This window comes from Aedes albopictus, chromosome 3, assembly GCF_035046485.1.
Source record: "Aedes albopictus strain Foshan chromosome 3, AalbF5, whole genome shotgun sequence".
NCBI classification, from domain to species: domain Eukaryota; kingdom Metazoa; phylum Arthropoda; class Insecta; order Diptera; family Culicidae; genus Aedes; species Aedes albopictus.
This window is the reverse complement of record NC_085138.1, coordinates 297,878,715-297,896,575: the sequence shown is the minus strand read 5'-3', so window position 1 is coordinate 297,896,575 and position 17,861 is coordinate 297,878,715. Positions and strand designations below refer to the sequence as shown.

General features: G+C 43.6%; 2 protein-coding genes across 2 annotated transcripts in view; both read left to right on the top strand.

Moving 5' to 3' along the window:
- The first annotated feature begins 929 nt into the window (after positions 1 to 929).
- LOC115267661 (zinc finger protein OZF) overlaps positions 930 to 17,861 on the top strand; it is a 51,731-nt gene continuing 34,799 nt past the window's right edge. Inside the window, exon 1 of the mRNA XM_062842184.1 lies at positions 930 to 1,936. The gene's annotated coding sequence lies outside the window, so the exon portion shown is untranslated. The remainder of the gene's footprint in view (positions 1,937 to 17,861) is intronic.
- Positions 7,048 to 17,859, top strand: LOC115271100 (uncharacterized). The gene is made up of 2 exons (XM_062842183.1): positions 7,048 to 7,299; positions 17,001 to 17,859. Exons 1-2 carry the CDS (start codon positions 7,048 to 7,050, stop codon positions 17,826 to 17,828), a joined length of 1,080 nt encoding a protein of 359 aa, XP_062698167.1. The 3' UTR covers positions 17,829 to 17,859.

The window sequence follows — 17,861 nt, the reverse complement described above, 5'->3', positions numbered from 1 at the left end:
CGGCGTGTCGGGATAAACGATGATATGGCAGTCTGCTGTACGCTCGGTGCAACTTTGTCCACTGGCGCCGGATCCTTATTGATGGATAACGATCGCATTTTGGACACTATCGACTCGTCCAAGCTGCTAGTCACTGGAACAACCTTGGGGATGGTGCCGATCCGGGACTGAGAACCCACGGGGGTCGTTTGCGGTCCGGTGGTGTTACTCGTAGTCGGGACAAACTGGCTCTGTACCCAATCGTGCGTTCTTCGTGAGCGGGCACTGGAGGATTTACGTGTATTACCGCTACTGCTGCTACCTTCTTCGTCTTGGTCGAGCTGAGCCTGCAGGACCGCGTATTTCTTGGCGATGAACTCCTTCTCCAGACGCTTTTCTTCCTCGAGGCGCTGAAGCTCCAGGGAAGCACGTAATGCTCGGGAACTCGCTCGGGAACTCGCTCTGGATGATCGACTCTTCCTGGAACTGGCGATGATTGACGCTACAGCACCATTGCCGGAACCTTCCCGATGTACGCCCAAATTGAGGTTAGGATCGCCTTGCTTCTGTGAGTCTGCACTTTGTAGGCAGCTTTGCCCCATCGGTTCTGTACTAGGTACCGTGGCACCAGGAATATTCGCGGAGGTCGACATCTCCGTAAGATTTCTCGATAGAAATCTAAAAAGTTTTGTTGGGACAGCAATGGAAAAATCCTTCGGACGATCTTGTAGCACGACTCGTTATATCTGGTACGTGAGTCAGCTTTTTAGCTGCAATATATTTCGCTCAATAATTATCGAATTAAATACATGAAATAGATATAATGACTTACATTTCTAGTCCTCGGTTGTAAGCTTGTCCACTGTCCAACAATTCGTATTTATCTTAACTAGATTTAAGCTGACTTTAGGATAAGTTTTAATAATTCAACCTTCTAGTTATAATGTGGTGTCCCTTGCGACGCCTATGCATAGCAACAAAGTATAGTCGATCAAACTCCGAGCCGCGCAGGATGTTTATTGCTATATAAGCATAAACATGCTGAGCCGTTGGAGTGCGATAAACTGACCAAGCTGCTGACGCAGCGATAAGGGTCACGTATCCATTGCCCGCGATACTTACCAAAAAGAGCACAATAAATATTCTAGTTTGTACCACCAACAAGAGCACATCGTCGTGATTAATTCGAATGTCCCCAACTCATTGAGCGTGATATTGCATGGCGATCTTCTGCCAGTTCGAACAATTAAGTAGTAAACTCAGTGCACTTATTCGTCGCGGTTCATATCCAAGCTGAAAAGTGAAAAGTGAAGTGCTGAAATATGGGATGGTTTAGCGCTGACGAAGTGATAGCGCCAACCATTTCCAACGCTCCAGAGAAAAGCGACACTGTTCAAACTGTTGCTCTTTGTATTTTGGCCGCAGTTGCAGCTTGTTATGTTGGAGTAAAAGTATTGTTGAAGCTCCACAAACATCACACCGAGCGGTTGGCTGAGCGTGCCGCGAGACGAGTTGTAGTGCCTGTTTAAACTATTAAGTGAACAAACTATTGAAGACCATAGAAACAGTCAATTCTATAATTGCGTTAACAACGAACTATCTCACAAGTACGTGAAATTTACGAGATCAAGGAGAATTGTGTCGATGTGTGCCGGAAAAATGTGCAACAGCAGCAGCCCCACCAGCAGCAAACACCAAAAGTAGAGGAAAATACGGTGCGGAACGACAATGGGATGGATGAACGACGAACGCATGGATGAGCCACAAACCTACTGACGAAAGACAAATGGATGGATGACGAAACGGAAACAGGGAAGTAAAGTTATAATTAACAAAAAATAATAAGAAGAAGAAGATGTGTACTTAGACAACTTTTAAAATTATTTTAGGAAGCCCAGAGTGTATAACCAGGAAACTAAAAGGATGAATAAAAGCGGAAAACAGCAATTTGTACAAGGTATGTGCCTAAAAAGATGATCAGTTTTACATGTACAAGATAGGTGGTGAATTTTCCAAGCATCCCGATTGGAGTAGTGGTAAATGATTTCAAAGAAAAGTGTTAACCCTTAATTGATTTATGGAAGATACTACATTGCAAATTAAGGAACATATTGCAAAATTAGTGTCTAACCTAATAAATTTCAAGAAAAGCCCGAACAGGATTTATTTGAAAACTACTTTGATTAAAAAGTCAGAGTACTGTGCAAATTGTTTTAGAGAGGGTGAAAAATTATTACAGGGGTCCGTACATAAGCTATCCCCTGCGGTGTTTAATCATTATAGATCAAAACTCCGCGAAACATATAAAGAGTTATCTGAATTAATTCAAGACAAACTAACAGATTTAAAAATGCCACCGAAGTTGGACTTATCATTGGCGTTAAAAATAGTAAAACCATTCGATGGCTCGGCTAGTCATCTGCAGCAATACATTGACAGTATTGAATTGCTCAAAGATTATTCGTCAGACGTAGCAGAAGCAGAAATATTGAAATTTATGAAAATTACATTAACGGGTGCAGCACATGGCACTTCCGACAATGCATCCACGATAAAGGAAGCAATCGATGCATTAAAAAATAAATTTGCGGTAAAACTTACCCCTAGAGCCGTGGAGAACGAGATGAACTCAAAACGTCAAGCAAACAAAACAATAACGGATTTCGGAGCAGAAATTGAAACTTTGGCAGCGAAGCTTGCTGCCGCGCATGTATCGCAAGGTACATTTGCGACGGAAGCTGCCGCAGCTAACATTGTAGAAACCGTTGCCGTAAAATCTTTCGTCGATGGACTACAGAATCCAACGACGCAATTTTTACTGAGAGCTAGAAATCCTACTAGCCTCAATAAAGCAATATCCGATGCATTGGAATGCAGTCCGGATAATTCTAAGTCCAAGATTGAAACAACTTTATGGTGCAACTTTCAACAATGCACCAGAGGAAATCACAGCCATTGGAAAGGAAATCAGAGTAATAGCTATAGAGGCCGTTCATCTGGTTACAGAAGAGGCAGAGGTTATTTCCGTGGAAGAGGAAATAATCAGCGAGGAAACCATGGGTATTTTCAGAACGATTTTCAGAATCTAAACCGTAGCCAAAGCCGTGGAAACCATAACAATAACAACAATAGGAACAGTAACAATCGTGGACGACAAGATAACCGCCAAGCCAATGTCGTTGAAGAAAATAATGTCGAACAGAACGAAGAGGTGAATGTGGCGAATCTTTTTCGTGAGTAACTCTAATGGAAAGTTACTTCGAGTGAATTTTGAATGTTATAAAAATAAAGTCAATTTTATTATTGACAGTGGTGCAAGTTGTTCAATTATATCGAGCGATCTAGTACCCAAAAATGTTAAAATCGACAGGGAGAAAACAATTAAAATAACTGGTATTAACGGAAAATCTCATTCTTTAGGAACAATCCAAACTATCATAAAATACGGAGATTATGCATTCAAAACTTTATTGCATGTTGCAAACAATCTACCAGCAAGTGTACCTGCATTGCTTGGTACAGATTTTCTACGTTATTATGGTGCAAACATAAACATGCAGAATATGACATTAGAACTATGGCAGGAACATTCAAATATTATTATTCCATTTGAGAATAGCCCATATAGTATGCTGACCATACCCGCACGCACAGAAATTTTAACATGCATACCCACAAGTCTAACTGAAGAATGTGTAATTCTAAATAAGCAAATTTCACCATTTGTGTTTGTAGCCAATTCCATTGCTACACCAAAAGACGGAAAAATACCTATCAGGATTGTTAACGTTGCAAATAAACCAGTCTGTATTAAATCGCTAAATGTTGAAACAAAAAACTTGAAAGATTACAATATAATAGGAAAAATCGAATCCCCACAGCATGATGCTTAAAGATGTAGTCAACTTTTGGAAGAATTGAATTTGAAGCATTTAGCATCAAAAGATAAAGAAATCATAACAAAATTATGTTTGAAATATTCAGACGTATTTTGTTTGAAAAATGACAAATTAACTACTACAAGTATGTATACTTCTAGTATCAAAGTAAAAAGTGGCACTACACCCGTTTATTCGAAACAATATCGACTCCCTCAATCACAAAGGAGCGAAATCGATAATCAAATTGATAAAATGATGAGTGATGGGATTATTGAAAAAGCAAGCTCCGAATGGAACAGTCCGATTCTTTTAGTTCCCAAGAAATCGGCAAATGATTGCAAGAAATGGAGACTTGTCATTGATGATGATGATGATGATGATGATTGTGTACCCACCATCAGCGCAAGGATTACCTATGGCTGCAGAGTCATACCGGAACGGAATGATCTACCTGATGGTTTGTTGTAGCAGGGTAAGCTAAATTCACTGGAGACCTTCGGAAAACAACATGATAATTGTTATCTCGTGACAAAGTCTGGCCACCCCACGAACATTTGCCCGGAAACCAGTTCATTTAACTTCCTTTGGCTACCCCTCCGAAATCCCCATATATGTCATGTTCAAATATAAAAAGTAAGTATAAGGAACGAACTCACCGGGTAATCCTGACCAGCTGGTTTTCTATGTTTGGCTTTGGTCTCAGCATGCAAACGGTCCAACCATATTAAATGTGCACTCGTTCACACCACTCGCTGATTCTCCGATCGTCCATCGAAGAATCCGAAAAAAAATACATAAGCGAGAATACCCGACGCACTGAAAAACAATCTCTTGGATACTAGCATTTCCGAACTCGGAATAACGACGAACACGAGCACCACGATGCGGGCAATGTGGTCTCTTGCCACCGAGCCATCGTCGATCGTTTACACAAAGTGCGAACAAAAAACACAAAGAAAAATACGAAAACGCGGGAACGACGAAATGTGGTAAGTTTCAGCCTCCGCGCCCTGCTTGTCACTGACGACCGACGACCGTTCACTCTTCCATCAGTGTTCCACTCAAGTACGAACGAAAACACAAAGAAATGCAAAAACGCGGTAAAGACGAAATGCGGCATGTTTCAGTCTCCGCACCCTGCTTGTCACTGACGACCGACGACCGTTCACTCTTCCATCAGCGTTCCACTCAAGTACGAACAAAAACACAAAGAAAAATGCAAACCCGAATAGAAATTGTAATGTAGAAAACATCAGCATACAACTATAAAACCTTAACATTTAATGTATATCATTGTTCTCGTAATGTACTCAGACTTCAATGTAACATCTAAGTACACAGTGATACATAAGATTTACATTTAACATTAAAGTCAAACTTCAATGTGATGTTGAATTTAACATCGTATAACATCCAAAGACAAAATCTTCAAATGTTACATCAGAATCATATGTTATTACGATTTCAACTGTTGCTCGCTTGAAGCATCAGACTACATTTAACTACAGATAAATGTGATGTGACATTAGAATCAAACATCATATTGATTTCACTTATTGCTCACTTGGAACATCAGAATACATATCATGGCACCAGAATAACACGTTACATTAGAATTAAATGTCATATTGTTGTCAAGTTTTGTTGGCCAAACACATCAGCATACATCATACGACATATAAACAAAACGTTACATTTGAATCAAACTTCACATTGATATCAAATATTGTACGTTCAAAACATCAAAATACATTATACGACATCTGAACGACAAGTTACATTACAATCAAACGTCAGATTGATGTGAAGCGTTGTATGCCCAAAACATCAGAATATATTAAACGACATACGAATCCAACGTTACATTACAATCATACGTCACATCGATGCTAAGTTTTGTTCGCTCTCAACATCAGAAGATATTATACGACACGTTACATTACAATCAAATGTCAGATTGATGTGAAGTGTTGTATACCCAAAACATCAGAATACATTATACGACATCTGAACGACACGTTACATTACAATCAAACGTCACATTGATGTTAAGTGTTGTATGTCCGAAACATCAGAATACATTATACGACATACGAATCAAACGTTACATTACCATCAAATGTCACATCGATGCAAAGTTTTGTTCGCTCCCAACATCAGAAGACATTATACGACATATGAACGACACGTTACATTACAATCAAATGTCACACTGATATCACGTGTTGTCTATACCATCAATCCATCCATCTATACCATCAATCCATCCATCTATCTTCTATCTGTATATATGAAAGTCAATGTATGTATGTTTGTATGTTTATTTGTTTGTATATCAGTATGTATGTTCCAGCATAACTCTAGAATGCCTCAACCAATTTCAACCAAAATTGGTACACACATTTGTTAGGGTATCTGAATTCAAGATGGCGGCCAAAACGTCAGAAGACATGTTATTTAATGGTAAATCTTTTACGGATACTATGTAATATGGGCACCCATCGATCGGGCTTGGTGAGTAGAAGTTACAAATAGATATTCGACGCCATTTTGGAATCCAAGATGGCGAACTATAATCCAAAATGGCAGACCATAATCCAAGATGGCGGCCATGGAATGGTGGTTTGAGCTATAATACCATGCAATATGGGAATCTATCGATCGGGTTTGATTAGTGGAATTCAAAAATCAGAAGTCAACTCAGAAGAACTTAATATATTGTCGTCGCGGTTGAAACCCGAAGATTCCCCACACCCGACAATCGATTTTTCTCAAAATCCTTACGTGAAACCCAACGTCGGACGTAGTGCGCTGGACAGCGGACCTGGCCCTCTATCCTGCGCACTGTGCCCGACGTACGTCCGACACACGGTTTAGGAGAAAAATCGATTTTCGCGTGTCAAAAATTCCGATTTTCAACTGCACGAACAATACAACAGGAGACCATCGGATTCATATGTTTTTTGCAACAACATATTGTCGGGCCGCCACTAAACCGGACCGCGCTGGCGCGAGTCGCGATGCGACGTTTACTCGCGACGATAGATTTTGACGCCTCTATGTCAATCTGACATCATCACTGTCAACACATTTAGCTTTGTTTGCAATTCTGTTTACTCGAGACTGATGAAAAGTATCTTAAGTTGAATTCTAAAACCTAACTTAATTTATTTATCAAAAAACTGCCATGGAATCAAACATCATCATTCAAAACGTTCGTCATCTGCACGCCAGCAGCAACACGGTTTATCACGCACTCTACGGTCATTTTTTTCTCGGAATATCGAAGAACAACCTTGCTACTATTTACGGCAAATCCCGATCAACTATATTCGAGTGGTTCTCCAAGTATGAAACAGACGGGATTTTTCGGAGGAAGCGACGTGAGCAGGCGTTCAAGAAATTCAACACGAATATGCGAGAATGGCTAGTCAACCTTGTAACCGGTGGTTCCAATAGTTACTTGCCGGCTCCACCGCAAGGTATATTTCTCCTCCTTCAAACCCACCGTGCATGGTACGCAGCCATACAGGCAAGAGTGACACTTTTGTGTGTATGGAGTGTGAGTACCAGGAAGATCTCAACACCAACATGTATCATACCTGGAACTCACTTACAACGGTTTGAGCGCAAGCAAAACATAAAGCTTGCCTTACGTCTCTCACTGGCCCACAGATGTCGCATTGTGGAAGAGTTGCCAACCAGCTAGAACCAACTGATTTCGGCTATTTTTTCGTGTTCGGTCGTATCGTAATTAAAAATCTCAGCTATCGATCCGAACTGATTAGTCCGTCCGTAACCGCATCGGGAGTAGTAGTGCGCGTCGGATTACTCTCTTTTATTAATTTTTGTGAGTTGAACACAGACTAGTGGTGAAAATTTTCTAATCAGTGCTTATTTCTTCAATTAGGTGGTCAGAACAAAAACTTAAACGTGCTAGTCAGCAAAAACGTAGTGTTCAAAAAGTTATTGTTAAGCTACAAATACGGTTAGTGATGAAAAGGTGCATTGTTGTTAGTAGGGTAAAAGAATAGTTTTTGTCATTTCTTTGTTCTTAGATCTATTGTATGTTAAAACAACCACGTGATTAAAACCAACAGCCTTTGTGATAAATAATAGAGAAAAAGGTAACTAAAATTGTTAAAAACATGCCTATTGTACAAATTAAAATTCCTAGTGACGTCACACGTATATTAATTATGGGGTAGGTCCTATACGCGGGCCTTTTTCTTTTTCGTTGCATCGCTTGGCGGAGCAAGCGGTATCCGTATCTTTCGCAGGACGCAACCGGCCCTTTTCCCGTTCAAGCGCACGGATTGAAGGAACGTTAATTTCCCGAGGACGGACAGATTGTGGGAAAGGCCCTGCACGAACGACGGCCACTATCCGGTGCACAAAACCGGCCATTTTGGATACGGAACGCGCCTACATCTGGCGTGGGCCATTGTCGTCCGTCGTCAGTGTCGGCCATTGTCTTCTGGCCATTATCAGCGCCTGTGATTTTGGAACCGCCATTGCTCCGTTCCATCGCTCCAGCCAGGACAGCGAGCGATACGCTCCGAGGTTAGCCCAGCTATTTCCGGAGATTGCCCAGTGCGACCGAAAGTCAAGCGATTCCTTCCGGTCCCCTCCAGGACCCGCCTACACCGAACAATATTCAGCAGCCAAGATCAAGCCATTTCCGGAGACCCTCCGGTACAGAAGCGTACCCAGCATCTTCTCCAAGCACTGGGAGAGTCAACCAGCTCGGTTCACGGTGTGACAGCACCCCTATGTCCCGTGGAACTGGACCGTTCGCGTCGTAGCAGCTCCAAGTTAGCCTGGCCAGCCTGCTAGACCCCGAAGCATCGCCCGGTACCACCGCCGGCCCCCAGATGTCCACCATACCACCGCATCGCCAACCACCACCGCTCTAAAACCGCAAGTACCCTACCCCAATGTTGTGACGTCACATTACAGCCGATTGGCTAATAAAATAGCATGCTAAATTGAAAATTAAGGTGTTAGGAGCTAAATTATTGAAGCACTGAGCCCTGATAAGACTTTTCCGCCGCTTTTGTTTTTCCTCTCGTTTCGGACTCGCAAAGGAGTCGCCAAGCCTCGCCCAATGTGGTTGAGATGGATTAATTAGTTCGATTAGCTTTTGAGCCCCCCTAGATACGACACTGTTTGTCGGTTGTTCCACTGTGTGGCACAAAAGGGCACGTGTCGCGCAACACACGTGCGTGTGTAGCTCCTGTTGTAGGTGAGTACCACCGTGAGAGTGTGGGTGTTGAGTAATTAAGGTAAACGACCCTATAATTGTCTCCTTTCCCTAGCCTCGGTGAGCTAGTGGGTAACAATTTGGCGCCCAACTAAAATTTGAATTTTTACATTACCACCCCCCTCCGGTAGGGGCAGTAAAACAGTGTCCTGTTTCAAAATTCATCTTCGTCCTTCAAACGAAGAAACTGCTTTCGTTGAGAACTGTTAATTCGTTCAAGATTTCAAAGATGGATGTGGAATTTGATTTGCTTTACCTAAACCTATCACTGCATCATCTCGAGCGAGAAGAATTGGAATATGAACTCCTCATTCGAGGGCTTCCATTCACGACAACGGAAACGCGCGCGGCATTGATGAGGCGATTAAAGGATCATTTCAAATCGGATTCGAATGCAAAAATTGATATTGCTCAGTGTGACTTCGTGGTCGACACTGAGATTAAGAAAATAGATTCGAAGATAAAAGAAATTCAGGAGTTCCTTGCGCATAGGAACAAATTTGAAGGAATACGTGAGAGTCTCAAGACGCGTCTTGCTCACTATTTCAAAAGAACGAAAAGATTAACGGAAATAACGGAGAAAGATGAAGATCTCGCGGATATCGATGATTTAATTGCATGTATTCGCGGTACGTTCAATAATAACTTTTCAATGTACGCGCCACTCGGGCAGCGTGACGTTATTGAGAAGTTAAATCAATCGATTTCGCAACTCGTAATTGGCAATAAAAGCGCGTCGGGTACCGATCAGCATCGGAACAGAACATCTACCCCTAGCGAGGAAGATGAAGACCTAACAGAGGGTGCATCGAACGCGCGTACACGTCGGTTAAAATCAGTCATTCACAAACAAGAGCAACAAAATTTACCTGATTTGGGTGCCAACATCATGCCATTGCTTTTTCAACAGTGGATGATGAAGGATCCCCAAATGCAAAATTGGGTTCAGCAGATGGTGCGAGAACAAGCTTCGGAGTATTTTGGAAAGACTATCCGGACAAACTCGCGAACCGTCCAGCAAGAAACAGCTCGCGTCACAAAGGTGCAAAGCAAAGCATCGCGTCGGTCGAAGAACGTGGTCCAGCATTCGAGCTCGGAATCGAGGAAATCCTCAAGTACTGAAGCTGGTTGGTCTTCGGATGAACCACGGAACTCGTCGCGCGGTAGCAAGAATGTTCACAAATCAGGGAAACGTCGACCAGTCTCAGACTGGAAACTTAAATACGATGGGTCAGATAACGGTTTAGCGTTGATGAAATTCCTCCGCGAAGTAGAATTTTACGCGAAATCGGAGAAAATGTCTAACAAAGAGTTATTTCAGTCCGCGATTCACCTGTTTAATGGTCCCGCGAAAACGTGGTTTATGACCGGCTTCGATAACGAGGATTTCACCTCGTGGGAGGAGCTTAAGGAGGAACTCAAGAAGGAATTCTTGAGTCCCGACCACGATCATTCCACTGAAATTCGGGCAATCTCGAGAAAGCAGGGACAACGCGAGTCTTTTCACGATTACTTTTTAGAACTACAAAAGATCTTCAACGCGCTTACAAAACCGATGACCGAACGCCGGAAATTTGAAATCGTGTTCCGTAACATGCGTGCCGATTACAAAGGACATGCGGTGTCCTCGGAAATCGATAATTTGGCTGACTTGAAGAAGTTCGGAAGGCGCCTAGATGCGACTTATTGGTTTAAATACCAAAATACGTCGAACGATTCGTCCAATACGCGTGGAAAAGCATCTCAAGTAAACGAGATCACCGCGGGCGCGAAACAAAAACCCAAAATCAAGGGAGACGCCGGGAAACAAAAATCGCGTACGTTTCACAACTCATCGTTGCAACCTCGCGGGTCTGACGACGAAAGACACGAAGAAAAACATCCGCGAAAACAAACCGATAGCGGGGCGCGACCGAAAGATCAAGCGGACTCTCCTATATCATCCCAGTACAATCACCCACCTCCTAAATACTGTTTGAATTGTCGCTCGAAGGGTCATCACACACGTGATTGTGATCGCCCGAGACAAAAATCATGCCAGAAATGCGCTTACCCGAACGTGGAGACAGCTTCATGTCCAAATTGCCCAAAAAACGATTCGAAGACTGTCGCAGAGGGCCGACAGTTGGATCAAAATTAGAGTCCCTCACCCTTCCGGTTCATGTCGAGGAAGCTCTGCAGAGCCAAGGGTTCGACAGAGTGTTTCCCTCAGATTACGTCCACACGCATACTTACCAGGTGAATGAAACCATAATCAATCTACAGAACGATGATAGGCCGTTCGTCAAACTATCCATTTTTGGGATACCCCATGTAGGACTGTTAGACAGTGGTGCTCATCTCAGTATATTGGGAAAAGGAGCCCTGAAATTAATACAAAGATGCGGTCTTACCATTTTTCCGTCCGATGTGACTCTCCGAACCGCAAGTGGAGAATCACTGGGAGTCACGGGACTAGTATACCTTCCGATTACCTTTAACGGGGCCACGAAGATAGTAGACACCTTAGTAGTACCTTCGCTGAAAAGGAGAATCCTTCTTGGAATCAACTTTTGGCGAGCTTTTGAAATTCACCCTACTGTGGGTGCTTCGCAGGTTGAAGAGGTTGCAGCAGAAGCGATGGAGACAAGTAGTCCTCCGGCCGATGCTGAATCAAAATTGGAATTAGATGAAGAGCAGATAGCTCGCTTGAACGAAACCAAAGGCCAGTTCAAGGTAGCATCAGACGGTATACTAGACACCACAGATTGGATTAGCCATCGAATTGAGCTCTCGGAGGAAGCCAAAAAGCTTCCACCCGCCAGAGTGAATCCCTTTCCTACTTCTCCAAAGAAGCAGGTGCAAATCAATGAAGAGTTGGACAGAATGTTAGAAGCAAAGATAATTGAGAAATCTTACAGCGACTGGGCACTACGTCTGGTCCCTGTAGATAAATCAGACGGATCGGTGCGTCTGTGCCTGGATGCACGAAAACTAAATGAACGTACGGTCAGGGATTCCTATCCCCTCCCACACGCAGACCGTATCTTGAGCAGACTAGGACATGCGAATTACATATCAACCATAGATCTTTCAAAGGCTTTCCTGCAAGTCCCTCTGCATCCTAGATCTCGCAAGTATACGGCGTTTTCTGTGTTGGGACGGGGATTGTTCCAGTTCACCCGGATGCCCTTCGGGCTAGTCAACAGTCCAGCGACTCTGTCGCGGCTAATGGATAGAGTGTTGGGTGGAGGTGAACTGGAACCAAACGTTTTCGTCTACTTGGACGATATAATCGTCATTAGCGAAACGTTTGAGGAACACCTGACCTTACTTCAAGAAGTGGCAACCAGGCTAAGAGCAGCCAATTTATCAATTAACATTGAAAAATCACACTTCTGTGTGTCAGAAGTAACCTATCTGGGTTACATCCTAGGCCGGTCCGGTCTGAGGCCAAATCCGGACCGAGTAGCCGCAATAGTTAATTATGAACGTCCGACTTCATTGAGAGCACTCCGTAGGTTTCTCGGGATGTGTAACTACTATAGAAGGTTTTTGGCCAACTATAGTGCTTACACGCAACCCTTGACGGATTTGCTCCGAAATAAGCCCAAAACTGTCTGCTGGAACGATAAGGCAGAAGAGTCGTTCAGGAAGATTAAGGAGCTTCTTATAAGCGCCCCCATATTAACAAACCCTGATTTCAACCTCCCCTTCTCAATACACTGCGACGCCAGCGATGCAGCGATCGCCGGCGTGTTAACGCAAACGCACGATGGGATTGAAAAACCAATTGCGTATTTCTCCCAAAAGCTGTCCACGATTCAGCAACGCTATTGTGCAACCGAGAAAGAGGGTCTCGCGGTCCTCAACTCAGTGGAAAAATTCCGGTGCTACGTTGAAGGTAGTCAATTCACCGTTTACACCGATGCGTCAGCATTGACATACATTATGCGCAGTACCTGGCGGACGTCCTCGCGTCTATGCCGTTGGAGCATAGAGCTTCAGAAATATGAAATGACAGTCCTACACCGTCGAGGGGTGGACAACATTATCGCCGATGCCTTATCCAGGTCCGTAGAAGAGCTAGAGGCCTGCGAAGAGGACCACGGTTGGTATGCTGAGCTTAAAAAGAAAGTTCAAGCTGATCCGGAAACCTACAAAGATTTTAGAATAGACCACGGAGTTCTCAAGAAACTGGTTTCAACCCAGGATGAACTTTTGGACTACCGTTTTTCTTGGAAAACTTGTATCCCTGAGTCGCTTCGGGAAAGCAAACTCGTGGAGGAGCATGATGACAAAATGCATCTAGGTGTTGAAAAGACCTTAGCGCTTTTAAAAAAGAAATACTTCTGGCCAAGAATGCTTGAAGACGTTCGACAGTACGTTAGAAAGTGTTCTATTTGCAGGCAAAATAAGCCAGCCAATCGGTCCCAAATTCCAGAGCCGGGTCGTCAAAGGCTGACCCACAAGCCCTTCCAAATAGTGGCCTTGGATTTTATTCAATCCCTCCCCCGCAGTAAGAATGGAAATACTCACCTTTTGGTCGTCATGGACCTTTTCTCCAAGTGGTGTTTACTTACCCCGGTGAAAAGAATATCCGCTCCTCTTGTGACCAAGATTCTGGAAGAATCCTGGTTCAGAAGGTACTCAGTACCAGAATTTCTGATCACAGACAACGCTTCTACTTTCTTGAGCTCAGAGTTCAAAGCTCTGCTGACCAAATATCAGGTCCAGCATTGGAAAAACTCCCGCCACCATAGTCAAGCTAACCCCGTCGAGCGTTTAAATCGTACGATTAACGCGTGTATCAGGTCATATGTTAAGGACAACCAAAAACTTTGGGACACTAAGGTGTCCGAAATAGAACATTGCCTTAACAACACTCCCCATACCTCAACCGGTTTTTCACCATATCGAGTGCTTTTCGGACATGAAATCGTTGGGACAGGTGAAGAACACAGGATGGACAGGGAAAGGGAGGAAGTGACTGAGGAGGGGAGGCTGGAAAGGAAGGGGGAAATCGACGAGCATGTTTATTCCATTGTTCAGAAAAACTTAAAAAAATGTCACGAGAAGAACATAAACACCTACAACCTTCGTTCAAAACAATCTGCTCCAGTCTACGCAGTGGGCGAGAGAGTGTATCGGCGGAACTTCCGGCAGTCTTCGGCAGCCGATTCTTATAACGCCAAACTGGATGCTCTGTATGTCCCTTGCACAATTCTGGCTCGAGTGGGAACAAGCTCGTATGAGCTGGCAGACGACACGGGAAAGCCTATCGGTATTTTCTCCGTCTGCGACTTGAAGCCCGAAGCCTAAAAAAATATCATTCACCATTCATAAGATAATCTTCAGGTGGGTCGTTTTAATTGAGAAACACTCACCATTCATACACTCGTCCGGACGATACTAAAAATAATTTCCTCGGATTGATCCCCGAACCTAAAATCATTAGAATGAGTAATATAAACACAAGTTCAAGGCTGTAGTCGACTAAAAGCACTCTAATAACAAAATCTTACCTGGCAGAGCTCCAAATTTTCTCCTCCAACAGCATTTTCTCACCATCAGCTGATCCCTAGAACATAGATTGAAAATCCGACCGGTAAAGGCTTTATTGATCGCTGACCCTTTGCGCACCGAGGAGTTGCTCTTGGAAGACTTAAATTTAGACAAAATTGCAGGAAAACTCGCGAAAATCGTAGAAAAACGCATCGAAGAGACTCCGCATGCACCGTCGTTCGCCCGCGTAGAGTGTAAACAAAGTTGACGATGTGACAGTTCTCAACACAGTAGTGTTGGTAAAGTTGAGTTACCGTATAAGAGTACCTTTTCTTCATCGTGTTTATGATGAAGGTAAATGGATGTTCAAGGTGGGCCTTAAGTAGGCACCTATTTAACATAAATCGGATATCGATTTTTGTTGTAATTAATGTCTAAAAGACACTGAAATAGTACTGAATACGGTTTTTTTAAGTATTCAGGGAGGGGGGATGATAAGGTAGTGTAACCGGTGGTTCCAATAGTTACTTGCCGGCTCCACCGCAAGGTATATTTCTCCTCCTTCAAACCCACCGTGCATGGTACGCAGCCATACAGGCAAGAGTGACACTTTTGTGTGTATGGAGTGTGAGTACCAGGAAGATCTCAACACCAACATGTATCATACCTGGAACTCACTTACAACGGTTTGAGCGCAAGCAAAACATAAAGCTTGCCTTACGTCTCTCACTGGCCCACAGATGTCGCATTGTGGAAGAGTTGCCAACCAGCTAGAACCAACTGATTTCGGCTATTTTTTCGTGTTCGGTCGTATCGTAATTAAAAATCTCAGCTATCGATCCGAACTGATTAGTCCGTCCGTAACCGCATCGGGAGTAGTAGTGCGCGTCGGATTACTCTCTTTTATTAATTTTTGTGAGTTGAACACAGACTAGTGGTGAAAATTTTCTAATCAGTGCTTATTTCTTCAATTAGGTGGTCAGAACAAAAACTTAAACGTGCTAGTCAGCAAAAACGTAGTGTTCAAAAAGTTATTGTTAAGCTACAAATACGGTTAGTGATGAAAAGGTGCATTGTTGTTAGTAGGGTAAAAGAATAGTTTTTGTCATTTCTTTGTTCTTAGATCTATTGTATGTTAAAACAACCACGTGATTAAAACCAACAGCCTTTGTGATAAATAATAGAGAAAAAGGTAACTAAAATTGTTAAAAACATGCCTATTGTACAAATTAAAATTCCTAGTGACGTCACACGTATATTAATTATGGGGTAGGTCCTATACGCGGGCCTTTTTCTTTTTCGTTGCATCGCTTGGCGGAGCAAGCGGTATCCGTATCTTTCGCAGGACGCAACCGGCCCTTTTCCCGTTCAAGCGCACGGATTGAAGGAACGTTAATTTCCCGAGGACGGACAGATTGTGGGAAAGGCCCTGCACGAACGACGGCCACTATCCGGTGCACAAAACCGGCCATTTTGGATACGGAACGCGCCTACATCTGGCGTGGGCCATTGTCGTCCGTCGTCAGTGTCGGCCATTGTCTTCTGGCCATTATCAGCGCCTGTGATTTTGGAACCGCCATTGCTCCGTTCCATCGCTCCAGCCAGGACAGCGAGCGATACGCTCCGAGGTTAGCCCAGCTATTTCCGGAGATTGCCCAGTGCGACCGAAAGTCAAGCGATTCCTTCCGGTCCCCTCCAGGACCCGCCTACACCGAACAATATTCAGCAGCCAAGATCAAGCCATTTCCGGAGACCCTCCGGTACAGAAGCGTACCCAGCATCTTCTCCAAGCACTGGGAGAGTCAACCAGCTCGGTTCACGGTGTGACAGCACCCCTATGTCCCGTGGAACTGGACCGTTCGCGTCGTAGCAGCTCCAAGTTAGCCTGGCCAGCCTGCTAGACCCCGAAGCATCGCCCGGTACCACCGCCGGCCCCCAGATGTCCACCATACCACCGCATCGCCAACCACCACCGCTCTAAAACCGCAAGTACCCTACCCCAATGTTGTGACGTCACATTACAGCCGATTGGCTAATAAAATAGCATGCTAAATTGAAAATTAAGGTGTTAGGAGCTAAATTATTGAAGCACTGAGCCCTGATAAGACTTTTCCGCCGCTTTTGTTTTTCCTCTCGTTTCGGACTCGCAAAGGAGTCGCCAAGCCTCGCCCAATGTGGTTGAGATGGATTAATTAGTTCGATTAGCTTTTGAGCCCCCCTAGATACGACACTGTTTGTCGGTTGTTCCACTGTGTGGCACAAAAGGGCACGTGTCGCGCAACACACGTGCGTGTGTAGCTCCTGTTGTAGGTGAGTACCACCGTGAGAGTGTGGGTGTTGAGTAATTAAGGTAAACGACCCTATAATTGTCTCCTTTCCCTAGCCTCGGTGAGCTAGTGGGTAACAACCTGTATCAGAATGAGCCATTCCTTTTCTTTGATGAAGCGAAGGCACGGTTTCAACGGAATTTCAAGTTGTCCTTAAGTGTGTCATCTATATCCACGATATTACACGAGTCTGGATTGTCCTGGAAGACCATCGAAAGAAGGGCTATCCAGATACGGGAGGACGAAATAGTCCGGTTTGTCAAGGAAATGCTGTCGGTACCATGGGACATTTATAACCTGGTTTTTCTGGATGAGGTAAGCTTTGACAACAAAGATATGTTGCGTAAAAAAGGCTACGGGGTCGTTGGACAGAAGCTTATTTACCGTGGGGAGTTTTGCAGAAAGCCCAGGGTGTCTTTCCTATGCTTTCTTGGAATGAACGGTATGCTGGATAGCTTTTGGGTTGAAGGAACTTTTAACAGACAAAACTTTTTTAGCTGTTGTCGGAATATTGCTCTAAATAATCCCCATGTTGAACGATATCCAGGCATGCATTCCATTTGGATTTTGGACGGAGCTAGAATTCATTGCGATGCAAACATTGTGAGATATTTCCGTTCAATTGGCATCATCCCTATATTCCTACCAGCATACTGTCCGTTTTTCAACCCCATTGAGATAGTGTTTGGCCAAATCAAGTTTTACCTAAGAAGAACTTATCAAGAAAAAGGATCAATTTTGAAAGAAGTTTGTTCGTCAATGAATGCGTTCAAAAATTATGAGTGTAAAAAAACATTTGAAAACTGTGGATACTTGCCGGGGGGCGTATTTCTTCCCGAGAAAGGACTTGCTCAAGACCCGAAATACTTAGATTTTAATATTACCCCTGAATGAAAATCATTAGCCATGTTGAAAAAAGCATAATAA

Excerpts from the sequence above, each read along its gene's own strand:
- LOC115271100 (XM_062842183.1), top strand. The coding sequence starts at position 7,048 with ATGGAATCAAACATCATCATTCAAAACGTTCGTCATCTGCACGCCAGC. Across the intron at positions 7,300-17,000 it reads GAGAATGGCTAGTCAACCTT|CTAGTGGGTAACAACCTGTA; the intron begins GTAACCGGTGGT and ends AGCCTCGGTGAG.